The sequence below is a fragment of the Anomalospiza imberbis genome, chromosome 4 (genome assembly GCF_031753505.1).
Source record: "Anomalospiza imberbis isolate Cuckoo-Finch-1a 21T00152 chromosome 4, ASM3175350v1, whole genome shotgun sequence".
Lineage (NCBI taxonomy): Eukaryota > Metazoa > Chordata > Aves > Passeriformes > Viduidae > Anomalospiza > Anomalospiza imberbis.
In genome coordinates, this window is record NC_089684.1 from 31,570,586 (window position 1) to 31,590,173 (window position 19,588).

The 19,588-nt window shown below is 37.5% G+C and overlaps 1 protein-coding gene across 2 annotated transcripts in view; it reads left to right on the forward strand.

Moving 5' to 3' along the window:
- Positions 1-19,339, forward strand: part of EDNRA (endothelin receptor type A) — a 33,246-nt gene extending 13,907 nt beyond the window's left edge. For both annotated transcript variants that reach the window (XM_068187804.1, XM_068187805.1), the window contains exons 3-8: positions 4,677-4,804; positions 9,568-9,766; positions 13,587-13,739; positions 15,556-15,689; positions 16,068-16,176; positions 17,505-19,339. In XM_068187804.1, the coding sequence (XP_068043905.1) occupies positions 4,677-4,804; positions 9,568-9,766; positions 13,587-13,739; positions 15,556-15,689; positions 16,068-16,176; positions 17,505-17,645 (864 nt within the window). In that variant the 3' untranslated portion in view covers positions 17,646-19,339. The remainder of the gene's footprint in view (positions 1-4,676; positions 4,805-9,567; positions 9,767-13,586; positions 13,740-15,555; positions 15,690-16,067; positions 16,177-17,504) is intronic.
- The last annotated feature ends 249 nt before the right edge of the window (positions 19,340-19,588 follow it).

Sequence of the window (19,588 nt, forward strand, 5' to 3'; positions counted from 1 at the left end):
TTCTAGTAAGGATTGTTTGAGCCTGATGGCCAATCAGATCCGCCTCTGTCTGGACTCTCGAGAAAAAGGTCACGAGTTGGGAGTGAGTTAAATATAGTAGTTAGAACAAGTAAGTTTGTCGTTTTAGTATCTTCCTTTAAATAGTACATTAATGTATTATAGTATAGTTATAATAAAGAAATCATTCAGACTTCTGAACTAGAGTTAAACATCATCATTTCTTCCCACCAAGTTCACCTGCATTTAAAATAGGAAGTGATAAAGAGAAGGAGCCCAAACCACAGCCAAGAAGCACGCATGCTCTAAAAAGGCTGACCCAAGGAGGGGCCATGTAAAATAGATCCTGGAAAATGTAAACTAGTTTATGGATATGCATAAGGGTCTATGAATATGCAACAGGCTGATGCAAGAGAAAAGGTATATAAGGGGTATCCCCAACAGTAACAGTGTGGTCTTGGCTCAGTGCCAAGATGCATCTGGCCATAATAACCTTTGCTCTATGGCCCTTGTCTCCTATTGTCCTTTATTAAACTTTTTAAATTTTAAAGTGTGAACGTGTTTTTCACAAAGCTGACTTCCATGGTTGTGCTGGAGTTGTTCCAGCAGTATCATGGAACATTTAAATGCCATGAAACTCAGAAGAGTGTCCTAGATGGCAGCAGCATGAGGGGCAAGCACTGCTTGTAAGGAACACAGATCAGTTGCAGGGAAGAACATCTTGTGTGTCAGCATAACAATGGTCTCATGCGGCTATAGGAAGAGGCAGTCTCTAGAACACTAGGATGAAATCAGAGCAGGAAAGGGCAGGTAAGAAGCCTTTGCTGCCATCCTCAATGCCACATGGCAGAGAGAGGGGACCTCCTGACATGCACTTGTTGAGCTGAAGAAGTTTTAATAGAGAAGATCAGAGCTGGTTCTGATCCAGCACCCAACCAAGCCCATCTATTTTGGGTTGAGCTCCAGGGCCATCATCTGCCTGCAAACACACAGTGTCAGCCTGGCATGAGATAAACAGTACTCCTGCACATGAGCATGATCTGGGCAACACTCATGTGATGGGGTTACAACATCCTCTCTTTCAGACTATATATAAATTGCCTGGGATGCACAGTGGGACTTGATGTTTTGTACATCAGCTACCATACTGAGGGGAGTTAGAAAATAGCAGCAGCAGCAGAATAAAATCAACGGAGTGACATTTAAAAATCACTGCAAAGGAATGTTCTCAGTGCTGATGTCTTGTTTGTCTTCAGCTGCAGCTCAGGGCAGAGAGGCCATATAAAGCAGTAGAGAAGGGAGGATGCTCAAGGAAGCTGTGGCTGTCTGGTCACTTCACTGAGTTTTTAAAGAGCAGACTTCATTTCTGATTTCAGTGCAAAAATACAATGTTGACCACACTCTCTTTTCAGGAATTGCACCACACTATGAAATACTCCTAAGTAGCAAACTGCACAAGGGAAAAGTGTGTTTCCCTTGCCACATGTCTTATTTGAAACCTCAGAGATTTTGTAAGTGGGTTTGCAAAAGCACAATCCACTTCCACAACTCACAGAGAACTGGGACACAAGTAGGAGCAATCAGTCTGATTTCTTCTATCCTAGAGCCTTGAGAGAAAATGTAATTTTCTATAATTTTACTATCATTTTGTTTGGATATTAGAAAATGCAAAAGCACTCAAAGAGCAAAGCCAGTAGTTCCAGTTCTTGTATTGCACCTAAGTAAATCAGCATTAATTAAATTAAATTCCTGGCTTCATTTTTTAATACAAAATAAATGTATTATTTCCTTCTGAAATTTCCTTACCATGCTAGGGCAGAACAGAGAGAAATAGACTTGTTTTGATACAAAAATTAGTAAAACTAAAGACAGGACCAGATTTGCTGACTAAAAATATCTGCAGAAAAAAAAAAAATTGGCACCTGATTCAAGGGGAAGTAATGAATGCATAGCTGATGCGGAGTGATAATGGAGTACACCCCCAGAAATGATTGCAAAGTGAATCTTGAAATCAAAAAACCTTATTTCTGGTCCCAGGGATTTTGATTAAAATCCACTTGAAAAGAATGTCTAATGATTTGGTACTGAGATGACTTCAATTAGAGGAAAGTGTAAGAAACAAAAGGAATAAAATACTTTTTAATCTCAAAAAAGGAGAGCTTCCTGGGGTGTGGGTGGAAGCGTACATGCTGGAATCATGATAAAGCTTCCCCGTGAGGAGTAATGAGTTAGTGAACCTTTTTCAAGTACAACACTTTTCTTTTTGAAGCTAATATTTGCCTTGTAGTAGCAGAGTTTCACAGTCACTACAAAGTGCTTGTTCGTTTCTACTGCTGGTGTAGCTACAGCCACAGTCAGGGCACAGAAATGAATAGGTGGCTTTCAGTTGCCTTTTAAAGTGTGATCTATAATGATAAATGGGTTTTGGGGCGCTGGTTGGCACAGGAGATTGACAGAAGTCTGCTAGAGCTGCTTTTCCATGGCAGTGCCATTTATAATTTAGCCTTTCCAGCCTGAGAACTACTCTAATTTTACCCAAACCCAGCCAAGAGTTTGGAGGTGAAATTCCATGTGACTACAACATGGTTGAATTGCTATGGGTCCTGATCATCCCTTCTTTTTTCAACTTTTTTTTTTTTTTGTGATAAAAACTAAAATCTCATATGAGAATTCTAGGCAAAATGCAGAATATGCTCTGCAAACATTTGTTACACTATTGCAAACCTATCTGGAAAACAATTCTGCTGGAGCTTTAAATGTATTTCATTCAGTCTATAAATACAGATAGAGGAACTAACCAAGAGCTTGCAGATATAAACTTATCACTTTTTCTACTGAAGGTACTGACTATTGTTAAGTCACCAATCCTAGCAATCCAAATCCTAACCTTTTAAGAAAAGGGGGATTTCCTTTCATCAAATGTGACTATCCTAAACTGGGATACCATAACGAAGGTGCTTGCACACATAAGTTTGATCCACAGTTTCCACTCAGCTGGCTGAAAGCTGTGAGTTGCTAAAATCTGTCCTGAAATACAAGTAATCAAATGGCATTAACATAGTCCTAGAGAGACGCAGGCAATGTGGAGTGCATAGCTGCTTCCAGCATTTTTGAGGTATCATTTAGGGGACAAAGTCACAAGTAACTCAGCATTGTGATGAATGACTATAAAACAGAGGGGGTGCAAAAAATCCACAGCAGAATTATGAGGAGAAGATTAATTCCTACCTAGGTAGAATTTTGTGATAAACATCCATATGCTACAGCTAAGTTCTCTGAAAAGCTCATGCTGTGAAAAAACAGAAAGGTAACACCTACCTTAACTGAGATAAAGACAGATGTGAATTTGAACTTCCCACAGTTAAGATTTGTATTGCTAAAGGTAGTGATTATTAGCATACTTCAATTTAACACTAATTTAAATAGAAACATTTACATTGAATACTACTGTCCTGAGTTAAAATCAGAATTTGTTTTTCTAATTCTATAGCTAGAATACACCCACTTTTACCAGATAAGTGTGTTCCAGGACCTAAGATTCTAATGAAAAAAATTTTAGTCTTTGTGATTGCAAAGCTGACTCTCAAAACATGAACATCCTACCTCTAAGAAAGCCTCAGCAGCTTAGAGAAAAGACTTAGAGAAGAAGATGAACAAAATGGTAGTGCAAGAGTGAGAAGGTTTAGTGACTTCATTTTTCAATAAAACTATTCATGAGGGCCGAAATATCCCTTACTTGGGTTAAAATAGCTAAATTAGGGCTCAGTAGTTTGTATGGACTCAATAATTTTTCATTTATTACACTTACTTACATTGAATGTAATCCGCCATTTTACTGTCAGCACAAGTAAAGGGTGATCACCTGTGACTCTGCAGCCAGGCATAGATTTGATTATCCTGAATAATTTTGTGTCCTGTATTTTGTATGTATACCTGCTATCAAAGCCCAGTTCCAAGACATGTTCAAAGCTTTTACAGTTATAGCTAGAAATACTTATATGCTAATTCTTCACAACTGTGCACATGAATCACTGTACTAATATTTATTATGTAAATGCCTCCTTGGAAATAGTGCTCCAAGCCTCAGTCACTCACATCTTTCCAATGGATGCCTTGAAGCACAGCCCACATGTTTGCATGGTTGTCCTTTAAAATGTAATATGGAAAAAATTAAGCATGCACAGTGTTTTCTTCACACTCCTCAGAGTCTGGCACTGAATATTGCCATGAGTTACACAATGGTACATTTACCATGACAAGAATCTACTTGCATGCAGCATCAGGACTTGGCTCTGAGGTATTTCATTATGGACCCTGAGTTATGTTTTGACTGCCTGGTTCTGGGACATGGCAGTCCATTTATGATAGCCATTTATGACAGGCTTGAGTTAGATTTTCATTGTTCAGTACTGCTGGCAGGTTCACAAAATTAAAAAAAAATGTTAACAATGCAATTTACTATTGCAACAGCACAAGGTCAACATTTTATGTAAACTTTCAACTTCTGTGCTTCCACAGTAGCAGTTAGTTCCCAGATCCACTCAGTACTAGGGATATGCTTGAGGTATGGAGAATTCAAGGTTACATTGGCTGTGTCTAAGACAAGAAATAACTACAATTGTGACATACTTGCTAGGTTACTGTGTAAATATTCTGATTATGTTGTATCTTCTCTTTAGCTCCTCGCGCAGAAGTGGCCTTTTGGAAATACAGAATTTGGACAGTTTCTTTGCAAATTCCTTCCCTTTATCCAGAAGGCATCAGTGGGAATCACAGTCCTTAACCTGTGTGCCCTTAGTGTGGACAGGTACAGTATGTTTTACTCTTTTGCCACTGTTCTTGCACATGAAGATTTCCTAAATTTGGGAGCACTAAGCATGGTCTTAGCAGGCAGATTGCAATACAGATATAACTTAGATTCTGGTCTTTTATATTCTGGCTAATGCCAAGCACCACATTTGTGGCTCAAATTATAATATTGTAAGTCCTTGTGCTAATGAACTTTTCATGTTTTTTAAAAGTATTTAAAAGCTCTGGTAAAGCGTTATTTCAACTTCTTTTAGCAGACAAAAATTTACTTGCGTTTGACTCAGAATTCAGATTTCTTTCTTTCATATGAACTCATGGGTTTTTTTTGTATTTGAACAAGATCATAATCTTTAGGCTTAAAAATTAGTTTTTCAACTCACTGCCTATGGACAATAAACAGGGTTTATTCTGATAACTTTCAAAACTAACAGAGCTCTACTGAAAAAGTTGTTGGAAACTTGCTTTGATAGTTTGACATAGGTAGTTTGAAAATTAATGCTTCTGCTATTTTTTCTTAATACATAAAATGCAATAGCAGATGAACACTTGGCTTCTGTAAATGTTGGTTTTATGTATTGAGTTACTTGATCATGCTCTACTCCAAAACATCAGTACCTCTAAATACAGAAAATACTGTTAAATAAATCACAGTATGTGTATTAGTACAGGGATTCAAAGAAGCTTTAAAATTAATCTTGGTTTGGCTTTATAGAAAAAGCTGATGTATAAGGTTTGCAGTGGATAAATCACTTGGTAGTATCCATACCTAAAATACAGTTCCTCACTGCATTAGTGCCTCATTAGCCAAATCCATCAATTAAAAAAAAAAATTAAAATAAGGTAATACAGGTAACTGTTCTACTTCCATTTTTTTGAGTCTGAGAACACCAAAAATAATTCTATTTCTCAAACAATATCTGCCTACCATTAAATAAAATCCCATGGACCACTCTAAGGAATAAATCATAGATCAAGCACATGAAACAGACAGTTTGTTAGATAAATTCAGACAACTGCAGTTTCACTAGATGAAGTTCCACTGTTATATACATTTTTATAAATTGGAACTAACTCAGCTGAAGCTACCTTTTTGTAGATGCATACATATTTTTACAAGGACTGATTTGCTAATCCTCAGAACAACCGAATGCTGTTTCCATTTGAGTATAAAGTCTGGTATGGGATCAGACTCAGACTATTTAATTTCCTCCCTTAGCTTAGACACTTTGCCAAGGACATATTCTTTATCATCTGTTGCTACTCTAGTAAGTGGTTGCAGAGGATGTGTGTTAGGAAACAGATGTATAGAGCCAGATTCTGATATTGGCTAACAAGAACTGAATCTAGTTTCAATCACCATGAAAGCTCAGAGCACCTTCAATAAGTTAGGTTGGACACTGGAAGCTGGGCACATTAACACAAAATTCCTCATCAGCTAAAGGTTGCTTTCTAGAATGGAAAATGTGTATATATGAAATAGTTTGCTGTCACAGCTGGACTGTTTCTGCTCTATGGGCAAGTTAATTCTTGCAAAAGCTCCTGAAAGGTATTTTTATAATTATTTTGGGTCCCTATATACTGCATATAAAAGACAGAGTCAATCGGTAGAGTGAATCCAGAGCTCCATATTTTTAGTCGCTGTTGACTCTCTATCCCTGTTGAAGACTACAGCCTTAAGTTAGAACAGGATTTTTTTTTTTTTTTTTTTTTTTTTTTTTTTTTTTTTTTTTTTTTCCCTATCAGGAAAATCCCTGCGCTAACTACATCCTATTGTGAAATGCCCCTCATTACCACTGCCCTGGAGTGACTTGCCCTGACAGTGTATTAAGGTTTAACTGTGCATGCCCAAGGGGAACAATAGCCACTCACATGTGGAGAGGATTTTAAGAGGCTGACAGAAAGCCAGCCATTCAGCCTTCGGAGGAAGCTCACTTCGATGTTGTCTCAGATGCCCCTCAGGCATTTTTAAACTCTTGGTCACGATGGTGACGACAGTGTGACTCTTTTTCTAAACAGTGCCTGAGTGTGACTAAGAGGAAGGATATTTCCCTGCCTGAGTTTCTACTCTTGCTTATGTCTTGGGCATAATGATTTTGATGAAGAAATGGGTTGAAGAAGAAAAGTGAAGATATGGCTCTCATTTAAGGTGTATACACTCTCTTCTTGCCCCCTCTGCGTAGCACATTGCAAAGGAGAGTAATCCTAAAGTAGATATTTTTATCTACTTAAACTCACAGTAAGTGCAACTCACAGTTAAGACCAACTCACAGCAAATGCATGAGACAAGTCGAGATTTTGCCACTAAAATAAAACTCTAAGAGCTTTATGGTATTAAGATATTTGCATAAAATGAATAACAGCTATGGTTGCTAATAATGAAGCAGAAGAGTTCAGTATCAGCAACTGTCAGCAGTAGGGACATTTAGGAACTGTTCTGGCACTCATCTTGACAGTGACTGCTTCATACATGTTTGATATTGTCCCTTATGTTTCCTGCATTGCTTTTCACTCTTACAAAGGGCTGGTGATATTCCCAGAACAGACACTTGTTATATTAAGGGGCCATTTGAACATCTAGTTTTCTAATTAACATCTAATTTCTAATCTAAGTTAAAAGGAATAGGAGAACAAAAGCACCCACTGATGTTTTCAGATCCAGAAAATATGTACTTCTGAAAGAAATGCTTGAAGCATATTATAACTGGATAGGAGTGCAAAATATTTAATTGTGTGTATGTATACAAGTTGACAGCACATGCATGAGCAGTTGAAAATGAAAAAGGGAGAGAGAAGAGGAGCCACAACATCAAGCAGAGGACAGGAAGTGACCTGGAAAAAAAGTGAACATTTTAGACAAGATTGGAGACAAGAGGGAAATAAACAGAACAAAAGGAAAGTTAGACAAATCTCACACAGATTTTAGAGTAAGGAATTAAATGCAATGCATTATGCATGTATTTTATGTCAGGTCCCTGGCAGATATCCTATGTTTTCCAAGTATGAGGGAAATAAACCCTGAAGTACTTTTTCACTCTTGATTGTGGAAGGTTTGTGGCTAGACAAAGATCCTCTGTATTACATAACCCACAGAACACCCCCTGAAAAATTATTACTATTAAAATTATTATTAGTACTAAAATTATTATTACTACTATTTGCTTTTTTATGCTCAAAGAATTTCTACACACATTTCTGTAGACAAGATGCTCTGAGAGCCTGTCTGTAGTACACCTGTGACTGTGCTGTGCATGACACTGCTGTAGATATCAAGGCAAAGCTTTCCAGTCTGTTTTCTGCAGGGGTGATGGCAGGCCCTGCCACCTTCCAGTGATGTTATAGCAATGCTTGCTGAAGTTTTTGTGAGGGGCTTAAGCCTGGATTTGTATTCAGGCATTGTCATTCCCCTAAGACTGAGGCTACAGGGGATGGAATTCCCAAGTCTTCCATCTAGTTAATAAGCACACTTCCAAACTAAAAAGAGGGTGTGATACAAGAAATCAGAAGAAATTATTTGTGTGTGAATCCAGTGTTACTGTATTGGTTAAAGGACGACTTAGAAAGCCTTTCAATAATCAAATTTTCCTGATCTCTGTATCCTACATCCTGTAGCCCTCAAAAAATGCTTTTTTCCCCTTCAGAAGCTCTTCATTCCTTCCATCTTAGTGGGACTTGATGATCTCAAAATGTCTTTTCCAACCTAGTTCATTCTGTGATTCTGCGATCTCAAAAATTCCAAATCCAGTATTTCCCTTTTTAATCTGATATTTTTTAAAGCAGATGAACAACCTTTCTTGACTTTTATCCTCAACTAAAGAAGACTATTTCATCAGTGGATGCCATGATATATCCATGCAGTACTGTCACTCCAAACTGGAAGGTGTTATTATTTTAAGGAAGCAAAATAAGCAGTTCAGAAGCTGTTACATTAATGACAGAGAGCTCTCCAGAATGAATTTCAGATTATTACAAGATCAAAAATAATATTCTTTCCACTGATTCTGTCTTTGCTAAATTGTTGGAAATGCTAAGCAAGTAGTTTACTGCAGTAATTATAGGACAACAGTTAAATCTTCTACTGAAAATTTAGTTTATGGACTGGATTGCATTCTGTATTCTATGCCTATCAGTCTTCTCTGAATAACTTTACAACCTTCTGACCAGAGCTGATAGAGAGATATTTATTAGCCTCAAGGCTAATAAATTTCTACAAGCTCATTGAAAACTGAGAGACAACTAGAGGAGAAAAATCCTCTCAGCTCATTAAACAGTGTAAATAGAACAAATGCATTTACACTTCATCAAAAGTATTTTCCCGGTCTTTCATTGCCTGGAAGCTCACAGCTTCACTTTGGATAGCACTGCTGCTACAGCTGAGGTAGCTGAAGGAGATGGATGCTTTTTATCTGTTAGAATGGCTGTGTGCCTGGAAGCTTTTTTTCCTCTGTTATGGCGGTTATTTACTGAAAGATAAAGTCTGTCCTACTTTAATTAGAAATCATTAGTGCAGTCCACCCAGCAGAATTCCACACAATCCCACACCCAAGCAGAACAGGAGCAGCAGGCTCTCTGCTCTCCACCCCTCAATGAGCCCTGTTATGTCCTAGGTAAGTAGATAGCTGGCAGAGGCCCTGGAATAGGCAGAAAAAACAAGTAATACAAGTCTCAAATGTCAGCTTTAGGAATTTACTTGCCATATGACACTGAACTGTGATCTTTTAAGAAGGAAACCGCTGACTGGAAACCAACACCTGTCTCTTTCAGGTACAGAGCAGTTGCGTCCTGGAGCCGTGTTCAGGGGATTGGAATCCCAATGATCACTGCCATTGAAATTTTCTCCATTTGGCTTCTGTCCTTCATACTGGCCATCCCAGAAGCAATTGGCTTTGCCGTGGTACCTTTCAAATACAAGGATGCAAGTTATGTTACCTGCATGCTCAAACCTACAAACGACTTCATGTTGGTAAGTAACATCCTGTCTTCTCTTTTTTGGAACCCACAGTACACGTGTTAGACAATTAAGATACTGGATGATAATAGAGTTTATTCATACATTAAACTGCAAAATGTATTTTAATGTGTACTGGTGCAAAGAGGATCCCACGTTCACAGCGACTTGTCTCTGCTTTCAGCCAGAGAGATTAAATGGGGCTTTACTGCATTTTCATTTCTTTGCTACTGAGAATTCTTACTACAGACATTTGCAATTCACACCTGCTTAAAGTACAATCAAGAGATATATCAGGGTAGCCAGAGCCTTAAAAAGTTTTGAGTTTCAAGGTACAACACCTTGGAGCTTGTAAATGTCAAAACACATGTTTTAACATGATTAGTCACCCTGTTGTATGCAGTAGTCAGCTCTCTTGGCACACAGAGAAAAGGGTGGGGCCATGCTACATGCATTAAAGTCAAATAAAAAATAATCCTTTAGTTTACAAGAAATCATAACTACAAAGCTGACAGACCCACACCTCCAGCTAGGTGCTTGTGCAGTGCTAGCTGCTATTAAATACAGCAGCTCCTCTTGCAAGAGGAGTGCCTGAGACATACCAGGCTGCCTCGGCACATTTCCTACCCCTCAACCTCAGTGATCCTGAAGATTAACAGCTGTCAATACCCACATCAACTTCTGCAAAGCAGCTCAGGTGAGAAGTCCCTACAGAATCTATAGATTACTGCATAGGGGCATAGTGGTTTTCCACCTGGCCTTACAATGAGAAAATATCTTAATTTTTTTAATTTCTGAATACAGTGAAAGGCCAGTAATCATTAGGCCATTACCAAAGGCCATTACCATTCATCCAGTAATGAAAAAGAAAGAGTAATATTCTGATCTGTTGCAGAGAAGGCAGACAGCACCAGGTCTTAAGTCTTGAGAAAAACTCAGTATTCTTTCCTGGACTAGAATTTTTTGTAATAGAATATAAGTTTTTCTTTTTTGAATGTCTGGTGCTTCTCCTTTTATTGGATCAGAACATAACTTGGCCTAGAATTGGGAAGGATAAGGTAAAGTGGAGCTAGGAATTTTGGAAAATAAAAAGTGTAGATGATTATTTTTTCAGAGGAACAACCCCAACTCTGGTAGGGTTACACAGACTATAGGGATGGCCAAAAGAGCATGAGATAATTGAAAGAGAAGACAAAAGGAATTCCCTAATGGCAATAATTAATGCAGGTAAAGACAGAGTGGAATTTATTATATTTTATTATAGTTTATTATATTTTTGTTTCTTGAAGCCACAGCTTATACGACTGTAGATACTGTAGTTATAACACTGTGATTTATGAATTACATACTGCAGCAAAATTTCCCTTCTCTAATGGCTGTTTTTCTCCTCAAATGTGCCTGGACAACCTTCACTTCCTTTCTCCCTAAGAAAAATAATAGTTTTCCCTTTTCTCAAAAACATTATTGTTCAGGTCTTTCCTAGGCATACTAACTTTAATGATTACTGTTCTGTTCTTAATGTTCTAAGTAGAGTAGCTTGGTTTGTTTTCCTAGCAGGAAGTAGTATCTCTTACTTGCTCAGTGTAATTCAGAAGTACCGATTTCCCCACAGCAGTCTGATTTTTAAGGAAACAAACCAGCAGTTATGTCCAAGCTGAGAGTAAATGTTGGATGTGTTAGTCAAAATGGAGAGCTTTGTGCTTCAATGTGTTGCAAGCAAGTACAAACATAAGATTAAAGTGGAAATGCCATTTTAACCTTAACTATAGTATTTACTACCAGAAACACCACAATAAACAATTACTAAACTTAAGGAAGTATTTATTAATAACTTTCATTTTTAATAGGAGCTTTATGCATGTTTAAAGCTATCTTTGAAAGATTTAAAATATTCATGCTAGACCATGACTCCCAAGAGGCTGAGTGCACTAGGAAACTTGTTTAAAATGCACATTTCCTGTAGAAAACCAGTTCCATGTGGGCTTTCAAGACAAACAAAAGAATGTCTACTTCTCTTCAATCAACCCATTTTTGTGCATTGATGTAAGCTTAGTGAAACTCAGATTCCTCAATTAATCATTTACAAACTAGAGTAGGTTTTATAACTCCACTAGGCCAACTCCTCATCCAGAAGTGGCGTATTGGTCAGGGCTGTGACACAGACCTAATGTGTGTTTTCTTGACCAGCAGGCAATGCTCACAGAGGCTGGAACACTGGTAGGACACAAAGTTTTCCTTGTAAACATGGAATGGATTCACGTAGTACACATTTTGTTGTGCTGCACAGCCAACATGATTCCAGGCTGACTTGGAGGAATTTGCCATGGAAAAGATAATTGTCTCCATGCATTTGTAATCCTTTGCTCTGCAGAAGGAGCAGTAATTACATTTGCCCTCAGTACAAACTCCTCAAATATGAGGTATATTGGTTTCCGGTTTTCTGCTGGCAAAAGCTTTGCTCCCAGAGGGGGAAATTCTGCCCCCAAGGAAAGTGCAGCTATGCAGGAGACTGCAGCCCCTCCTCAGGGAGGAGGCTAACGAGGAGGAGGAAACAAGTTAATCAACACAACACAGTGTCCCAGACTGAGGTTGGATTGTGGCCTAGAAACAAGCAGCATAATCTAAACTAGCGAATTCTGTATGCAGCTGTGTTGTGGCAGAGGGAAAAAAATCAAAAGCATTCCCTTTTTCTTAGTAAATCAACTTCCTAATGTAACTGAAGTAGATTTTTAAAGTAACATTATTAAACACCATATATTAATTGTATCAACTTTTTTTTTCATCTTTCAAAGTTTAGTGCTATTTGGTTTTAAATGTAAACATGATGTCAAAAGTTTGAGTTTTTCAAAAAGGATTCATAAAACCCTCAGGCATAAGAATTTTGATATTTGGTGTAGGAACTGTGATATTACAAGAGCACATCCTCTAGGAACAAACAAGCTGGGAAAGAGTGACATATCCCTCTTATACTAATAATCTAGACACAGGAAGTATTTGAAATGCCATATTTTAGTGCATACTTTTGGCTGAGCATAAAAGTTAAAAACCAAGATACATTATTTTCTGAAGTCTGAAAACATGATCCTCTACAGAAAAGAGCTATTTTAAATGTTTTCTCAAATGTAGTATTCCCCACAATACATAAATGTATTAACTTACAGCATTGCCTACATCACGGCTAATATTTAAAATTACACAGAGTAAAGGATTGTTATTCTACCAATACCCCACTGTCCTGCCACAAAAGGCAAATGGTGGAAATGGCAGTCAAGGGGTTAAAAGTAACTGTACCACTGGAAGCCATCCCTAAGCTTTGCACATATCAGACAAACACTTATGAAGTGGCTCCTATCTGCCCAGTACATAAGCAAACCAACTTCCAACCTTTTCACTGATAACAAAAGGTGATTAAACTTACAAGACATTTTGAATTTTCCTTTTTTGGCATCAGGACAGAAGCTGTAGAGGTAAATGGCATTTCCTGAGACAGGCTTTTAGTAAGATTCATTATCTCAGACTGACACTGTCTGCATTTTGGCAGTTCTTTTTCATGCAGCTGTATTCTAGTTTTCATGAATGAATATAAATGTTCAGAAAGTACAACCAAAAATAATTAGTTCCAACCTGAGACAGATTGCAACAAAGGTACAGGCAGGCTATCTGTAAATGTTTGCACTGCCACAATTCCTATTTTGATGTTGGTCAAAAAGAGATCAACAATAAGCAAACAGACAGATACCAGTGTACCAACTGTCATGCTTTTCCAAGGCCTTTCTGTGGTATTTCACACTCAATCATAAGAAAATATCTGCTGTCTTCTTTTCCTTATCTACAGTTTTACAAAGATGCAAAGGATTGGTGGCTGTTTGGTTTCTATTTCTGCATGCCGCTGGCATGTACTGCCATCTTTTATACGCTAATGACTTGTGAAATGTTAAACAGAAGAAACAGCAACTTGAGAATTGCTCTCAGTGAACACCTGAAGCAGGTAAATATATTAGAAACACCAATGCTTGAAAATATTGTTCTTTTCTCTGTGGGTTACATTAGAAATATTTCAAAGTGTACCTGAATACAGTAAACTACAGAAGTAGAAAGTGAGGATGTGGGTTATTTATGATGTCAAGGCATTCATTTAAACCTGGAAAAAAAGACTAAATCATTGTATAAGGAGGCATTGAAGACAGTATGCTCAGGAAACTAACCTTTTTCTTTCTTTTCTTATTCTGACAGTTACTTTAACCTCAAATCACTACTGTCTAAATGCTTTGAAATTTAACTACAAAGATTTGCCAAAAATGTTTCCTTTTCTGTAGAAAGATATCACTCCATGGATCCTCCCTCCTTTTGGCACTCTTTGATATGTAACTGTAGTTTCATATAAAAAGCAATTGGAGAATAACCTCGTTTAGAAAGAGTGGATTTTGTTTCTCAGGGTTATTGCACTGTTGCAGTACCACTGCTGTAGCTGCTTTGAAAAGAGCAACAGGAGAACAGAGCAAACAAATGATCACAGAACAAAGTCGCTCATGGAACCGTCAGGTCTCTTTGTTGGTTTGGCAGCGCTGGCTCATGTTTAACACTTAACTGAACTTAAAAAAAGAGTCTGGAGCTTTTCCCCTGCATTAATATCAGCCCTTCAAATTCCATTCTTTTAACTTCCATGTTCACAGATGTGCATCCCCAAAGCAGTTGCTCTGCATCAGAGTGAGTTCTCACAGAGGTTCCTCCTCTGCTGGTTCATTCCAGATCAGGGCTGACTGGAAAATCTTCCCCTTGTGCAGATTCTCCACTTTTTCCCTCATCAGGCCCTGGGACTGCAACACAGTGTGTCTTAGGGCCACACACAGGCTACTCCACCCAGTAGAACTGGAATGGTATGTACTAGGAGGTGGGGGAATCCACCATCCTAAAAAGCAGTGCCCACTAAGCTTCTCATCCTGGCTGCTGCAGGATGACTTTAAAATTTAAACATGTTTATCTTTTTAACCCTCATCTTTTGCCTTCCTTCCTTCCTTCCTTCCTTGCTTCCTTCCTCCCTCCCTCCCTCCCTGTCTCCCTGTCCACATTAATGTCTAATCACAAATATTTTAATATTTTGATAAAAGCTGCTATTATAAAAAAGAAGAAACTATAATACTCATATTCAAAGCCTAACAAGACTGTAATCACTATTTGACTTCAAGTTCTTTCATGACAGAGCCTAGCACTGCTTGTCACTCTTATAAGCCAGTGGAATCCTTACCCCTTCATATGCTTCTCTTTATCAAACCCATGCCTACCAAACACCGCTGGTATGCGTTGTCAAAAATCCACTAAAATATCTGTTACTCTCTAGAGCCACATTTAAAAAAAGATTAAATTGCAATTATTTCCTAAGTATTACAAGATTAAGCTGTAATAACAACATTTCTGAAATGTTTGTCGAGGAAATATTTACCTGAGAACATCAAGATCACATAGTAAATGTGTAAGGATCACATAGCAAAATCAAGATACTGGCCAGTATCCCTTTATAGAACACTATATCAGAGACAATTCTACAACATTCTAGCAGTACCAATACCTCTGTGCCCAGCTGCTCCAGCCTCAGTGATGAGCAGGTTCTGTTGGAGACGACCAGGATCAAGAACATGACAAACTCCATAATAAAAGAGTAGTACATCAGGTAGTCTGAAAGCTTCACTTTGGGAATACTTTCATAATTTATCTATATTAGTGACTTTGCTGCCAACATTACTAACTACAATCACCTGCTAGTATGAACTGGGCACTCAGTATACATTCTTATCTCCTTTATCTAGCGCCGAGAAGTTGCCAAGACAGTTTTCTGTTTAGTCGTGATTTTTGCTCTTTGCTGGTTCCCTCTCCATCTGAGCCGGATTTTGAAGAAAATGGTATACAATGAAAAAGACCCCAGCAGATGTGAACTGCTCAGGTACTTCATTTTCTATGCCAATATATTGTACTGAAGAAAAATAATGCTGTACCCTTAGAATTTCTATGAGGAATGTCACTGTGCAATGCAACTGTGGTGTTCATTAATTTTAAGCTGCACCCATTTTCAGCGTTTTCAGTTTTAATACGGTAGCATAATCCCAACAAATGTTGCCTGTCATTATTTCAATCACTTTGCTCTGGATTTTTTGAACATCTGTGAGACGGGTTATTATAAACATGGCATGGTAGAAGATTAGATTGAGGGAGTTAGGTAAGAGAGAATGAATTTGTGTGACAGAAGAGGCTGTAACCACAAGGAAAATGGATGCTTCTGTAGCATACGAACTGTTTAAATGTTTGTCCTCCTCTTGCCTAGTTTCTTGCTGCCCTTGGATTACATCAGCATCAACCTGGCAACCATGAACTCTTGTATAAACCCCATAGCTCTGTATTTTGTGAGCAAGAAGTTTAAAAACTGTTTTCAGGTAAGCTTCTCTTGATAAGATTTTATGTCCAGTTAACTAACTGTATTGAACCACGTGGCTGTTTTCTATTTTTAACAGCTGGGAGAAGAAGCATGCAAAGGAATGAAAGAATATAAATTGTCTGGTTTAGCAACTAGCAGTTCAGTTCACATAGCACATGTACCAAGATGAAAGTGAAACTATCCACTTCATCTGAAATTCTAAACCAATAAATGTTTGACATAGTCCTCATATGTGTAAACTGAGATAGACAAGCTCTTGTAAATACTATTTAGCTGAACGTGGCATGCATGTGAAATAGAATTTGCTTGGTCACAATTTGCCACTCTCGATGACACCAAGCTGCCCATATTAAACAATTTCATAAATGACTAAAATTTTCAGGCTTGAATACCAAGTCAGGCACCTGGGTTGACTTTGGCAATCAAATATGCATTATGTCTTCTACCTGCATTTTCCAGTTCCAACACATGCAAATATATTTTAAGGATAAAATAATTTCCTTATGACAACATACCTCTGCAAGTCCCTGTCCATCTATTAAAGGCCACAGGAAGCAAAAAAAAAAAAAAAAAGAGAGTAAAGAAAGTAATGAAATGGAAGACTAAAATAGCTTTATCTTCAATGAAAAACAAATGATGACAGGACTGTACCACTAAACTTTAAGTCTGAGAATAGGCAGAATCCAAACTAGTGATAAAAATGCGAAGAATTATTAGACTTAGGGAATACCTGTTTGTCTGTAGCCTGCTCAGATTTGCAAACTATTTTAAGGGAGCATTTTCACATGATAAGTAAGAAATCAGCTTCTATTCCTAACTGTGCAAGATGTTACATCTCAGTATGTTCACTGAACCTTTTCCAAAATAATTTTGTCTTTTTCTAAGATGGGAGAAGAGATGTAAGCCACAGGCTGGGGAATTTTTCTTATTTCTCTTCCATGCTAAGCAGCATGCTGATCCCTAAGTTTGTCAAGTACAATGATAAAGAGGGGGAAAGAACAATCAACCCAGCACCTAAAAATATTTATTGAATTCTGTCAGTTCTCAATTTATTTACCTTAGTCAAACAATTTTCCCTTTTCATACTGTGAAAGTTATTTGTAAATAAGAGGAAGAGTCTGGACCTAATTTTCTGCACTTGTGATGTTCAATCACAAGAATCATTTCTGCCCTAGGATAAAAATCTCCCTGAATATAGCTAACACTCCCTTCAGCTAGAATCTGTTATCTGTCATTTCTGAATAAAAAATATGGCAAGCAATCTGCATATAACTGAGAGATTTGTCTTAACATTTATTTATTTATTTATTTATTATTAATTTTCAGTCATGTCTTTGCTGTTGCTGCTCCCAATCTAAGAGTTTGGTGACTTCAGTGCCCATGAACGGAACAAGCATTCAATGGAAAAACCAAGAATTAAACAATCACAATACAGACCGAAGCAGCCATAAAGACAGCATAAACTGAAAATTAAGGACTCACACCATTTCAGAATGAAACAGGAAAATAAAAGTCACTACAAAGCTATTACAACAGGAAGCCCAGTGACTGTTGAATAAGAAATTCAGACATGTGCACCATTGTACCTAATTCTAGAGGTGACCGAGTAGATGGAGTGAGTGTAACTGTGATGTCCTGTGAACTGAGATCCACTGGATGGTAATTCTGCCTCTGAAAAGGATATTGATGTGATTATGACACAAAAAACTGGCTTGAACTATACAGGTGGTTTTGCTGTTCTGAAGCAGGCAGGAACTGTCCAGTGTCTGTGACTGGTACAATGCAATCTTTTTATCTGATTGTCACCTAGAATTAATCACTCTGGAACTTCTGAGAAGATATCAAAATGGAATCTATCTGTGACTATATTTTCTCTCTGCCCATTTGTCTTTTAAGTTCTATTTCTGTGGTGGATAAAGTCCACCCACCAGTTTGCTTTGCATGTTGTTGTTGTTGTTGTTGCTGTTTTTCAGGTTTATGTTAGAAAATGTTTTGGTCCACACCAGCATTTTACCTATGTTACAATGGACCGGGACATTAGCTGGGCAGTTCACATTTGTAGCACTTCAGTATTCAAATATAGGAAGAGACCATTTAAACAGCATCAATATTTGGCACTTAAGCACAGATTAATACCAAAAAAAGAGGTATTAAGAGTACAGTACTATACTGTGTTATTTATTCTAATGCTCTGTACAAAATAAACATAATCTGTATCAGCAAAAAGAATGGAAGATGATCACAGATGGGCACCTTACAATGTGCTTTTATTAACCTGACATGTTAATTCTTAAACTATAAGAACCTTTTAATCTATTTAGACTATAGCTGCATGAAATCTAAGTTGAAATGAGGGTGAGTGGAACATAGTGAAACATTATTAAAGCTGTCCAAAGTGTTCTGAGAATATGGTCATTATCAGAGCAGCTATGCACTCTGTTTTCACATTGTGAACATGAAGTTATAGTCAGAGTGAATGTAGAAATGTGGAAGTCCATAAGATGTGCAGAAGGATATTTTGTGCCTTATTTCTTACAGAGTTCTCTGTCTTACACAACACTCAAAGATTTTAATGGGGTTTAATGGGTTATCAGCATTGTTAACCATACAAATGCTATTAACAATACATAGAAACTATTGCTTGCATATATGTAAACTGATGATTTCCTTATTATTTCCATCCATTAAGGCTACATGGCAAGAGATTCCTGGTTTGCCTATAAAAATTTTTAATAAGTAGCCTTTTATTAAATGGTGGAACTCAATAGTGTGGTGTCATATATAGTATGTCTCATGCACAAATCTGTTAGGCAATTTATAGCATCTTTTGTGCTAGGCTAAGAAGCAGTAATCAAAATTCCACAAATCCATTTCCTTTCCAGTGAAAGATGTAATCCTGCATAGATTTATTTAAGAGGTCAAAATGCTAGTGCCTACCGTGACTTCTCCCGCACAAGTTTCCAAATGTTTACATTCACACAAATCTTCTGAAGTATATTTAAAAAAGGTTCTTTAAATTTATTTGTGTATTTTTCGTGTGCTTTTGTCTCTGTGACATATATGCCTGTATAAATACATATAAATCTATGTTCATATGTTATAAAACTAAATACAGTCTTCTGACAGTGCTCTGTGGTAGAGCCTAAGAGCATGGTATGGAATGAGACTTGGTTGAATTTTACTTAAAACATTTCATCCTCAAACTGTATCAGAAATCATAGTAAATGTGTGACAATGCTCTGAAAAGACTGAGTTAGTCTCTTTACATCCTGAAATCTTCCCTGCTGCTTTGACTGAACGTATTGAGGAGATGATAAAGGTAAACAGAAAAAAAGCATGAGGAATGGATTTAAATTGCAAATTGCTCCTCCTTTATTTCAAGGCAGGAGAAAGCTTTGTGTGCATTTTCC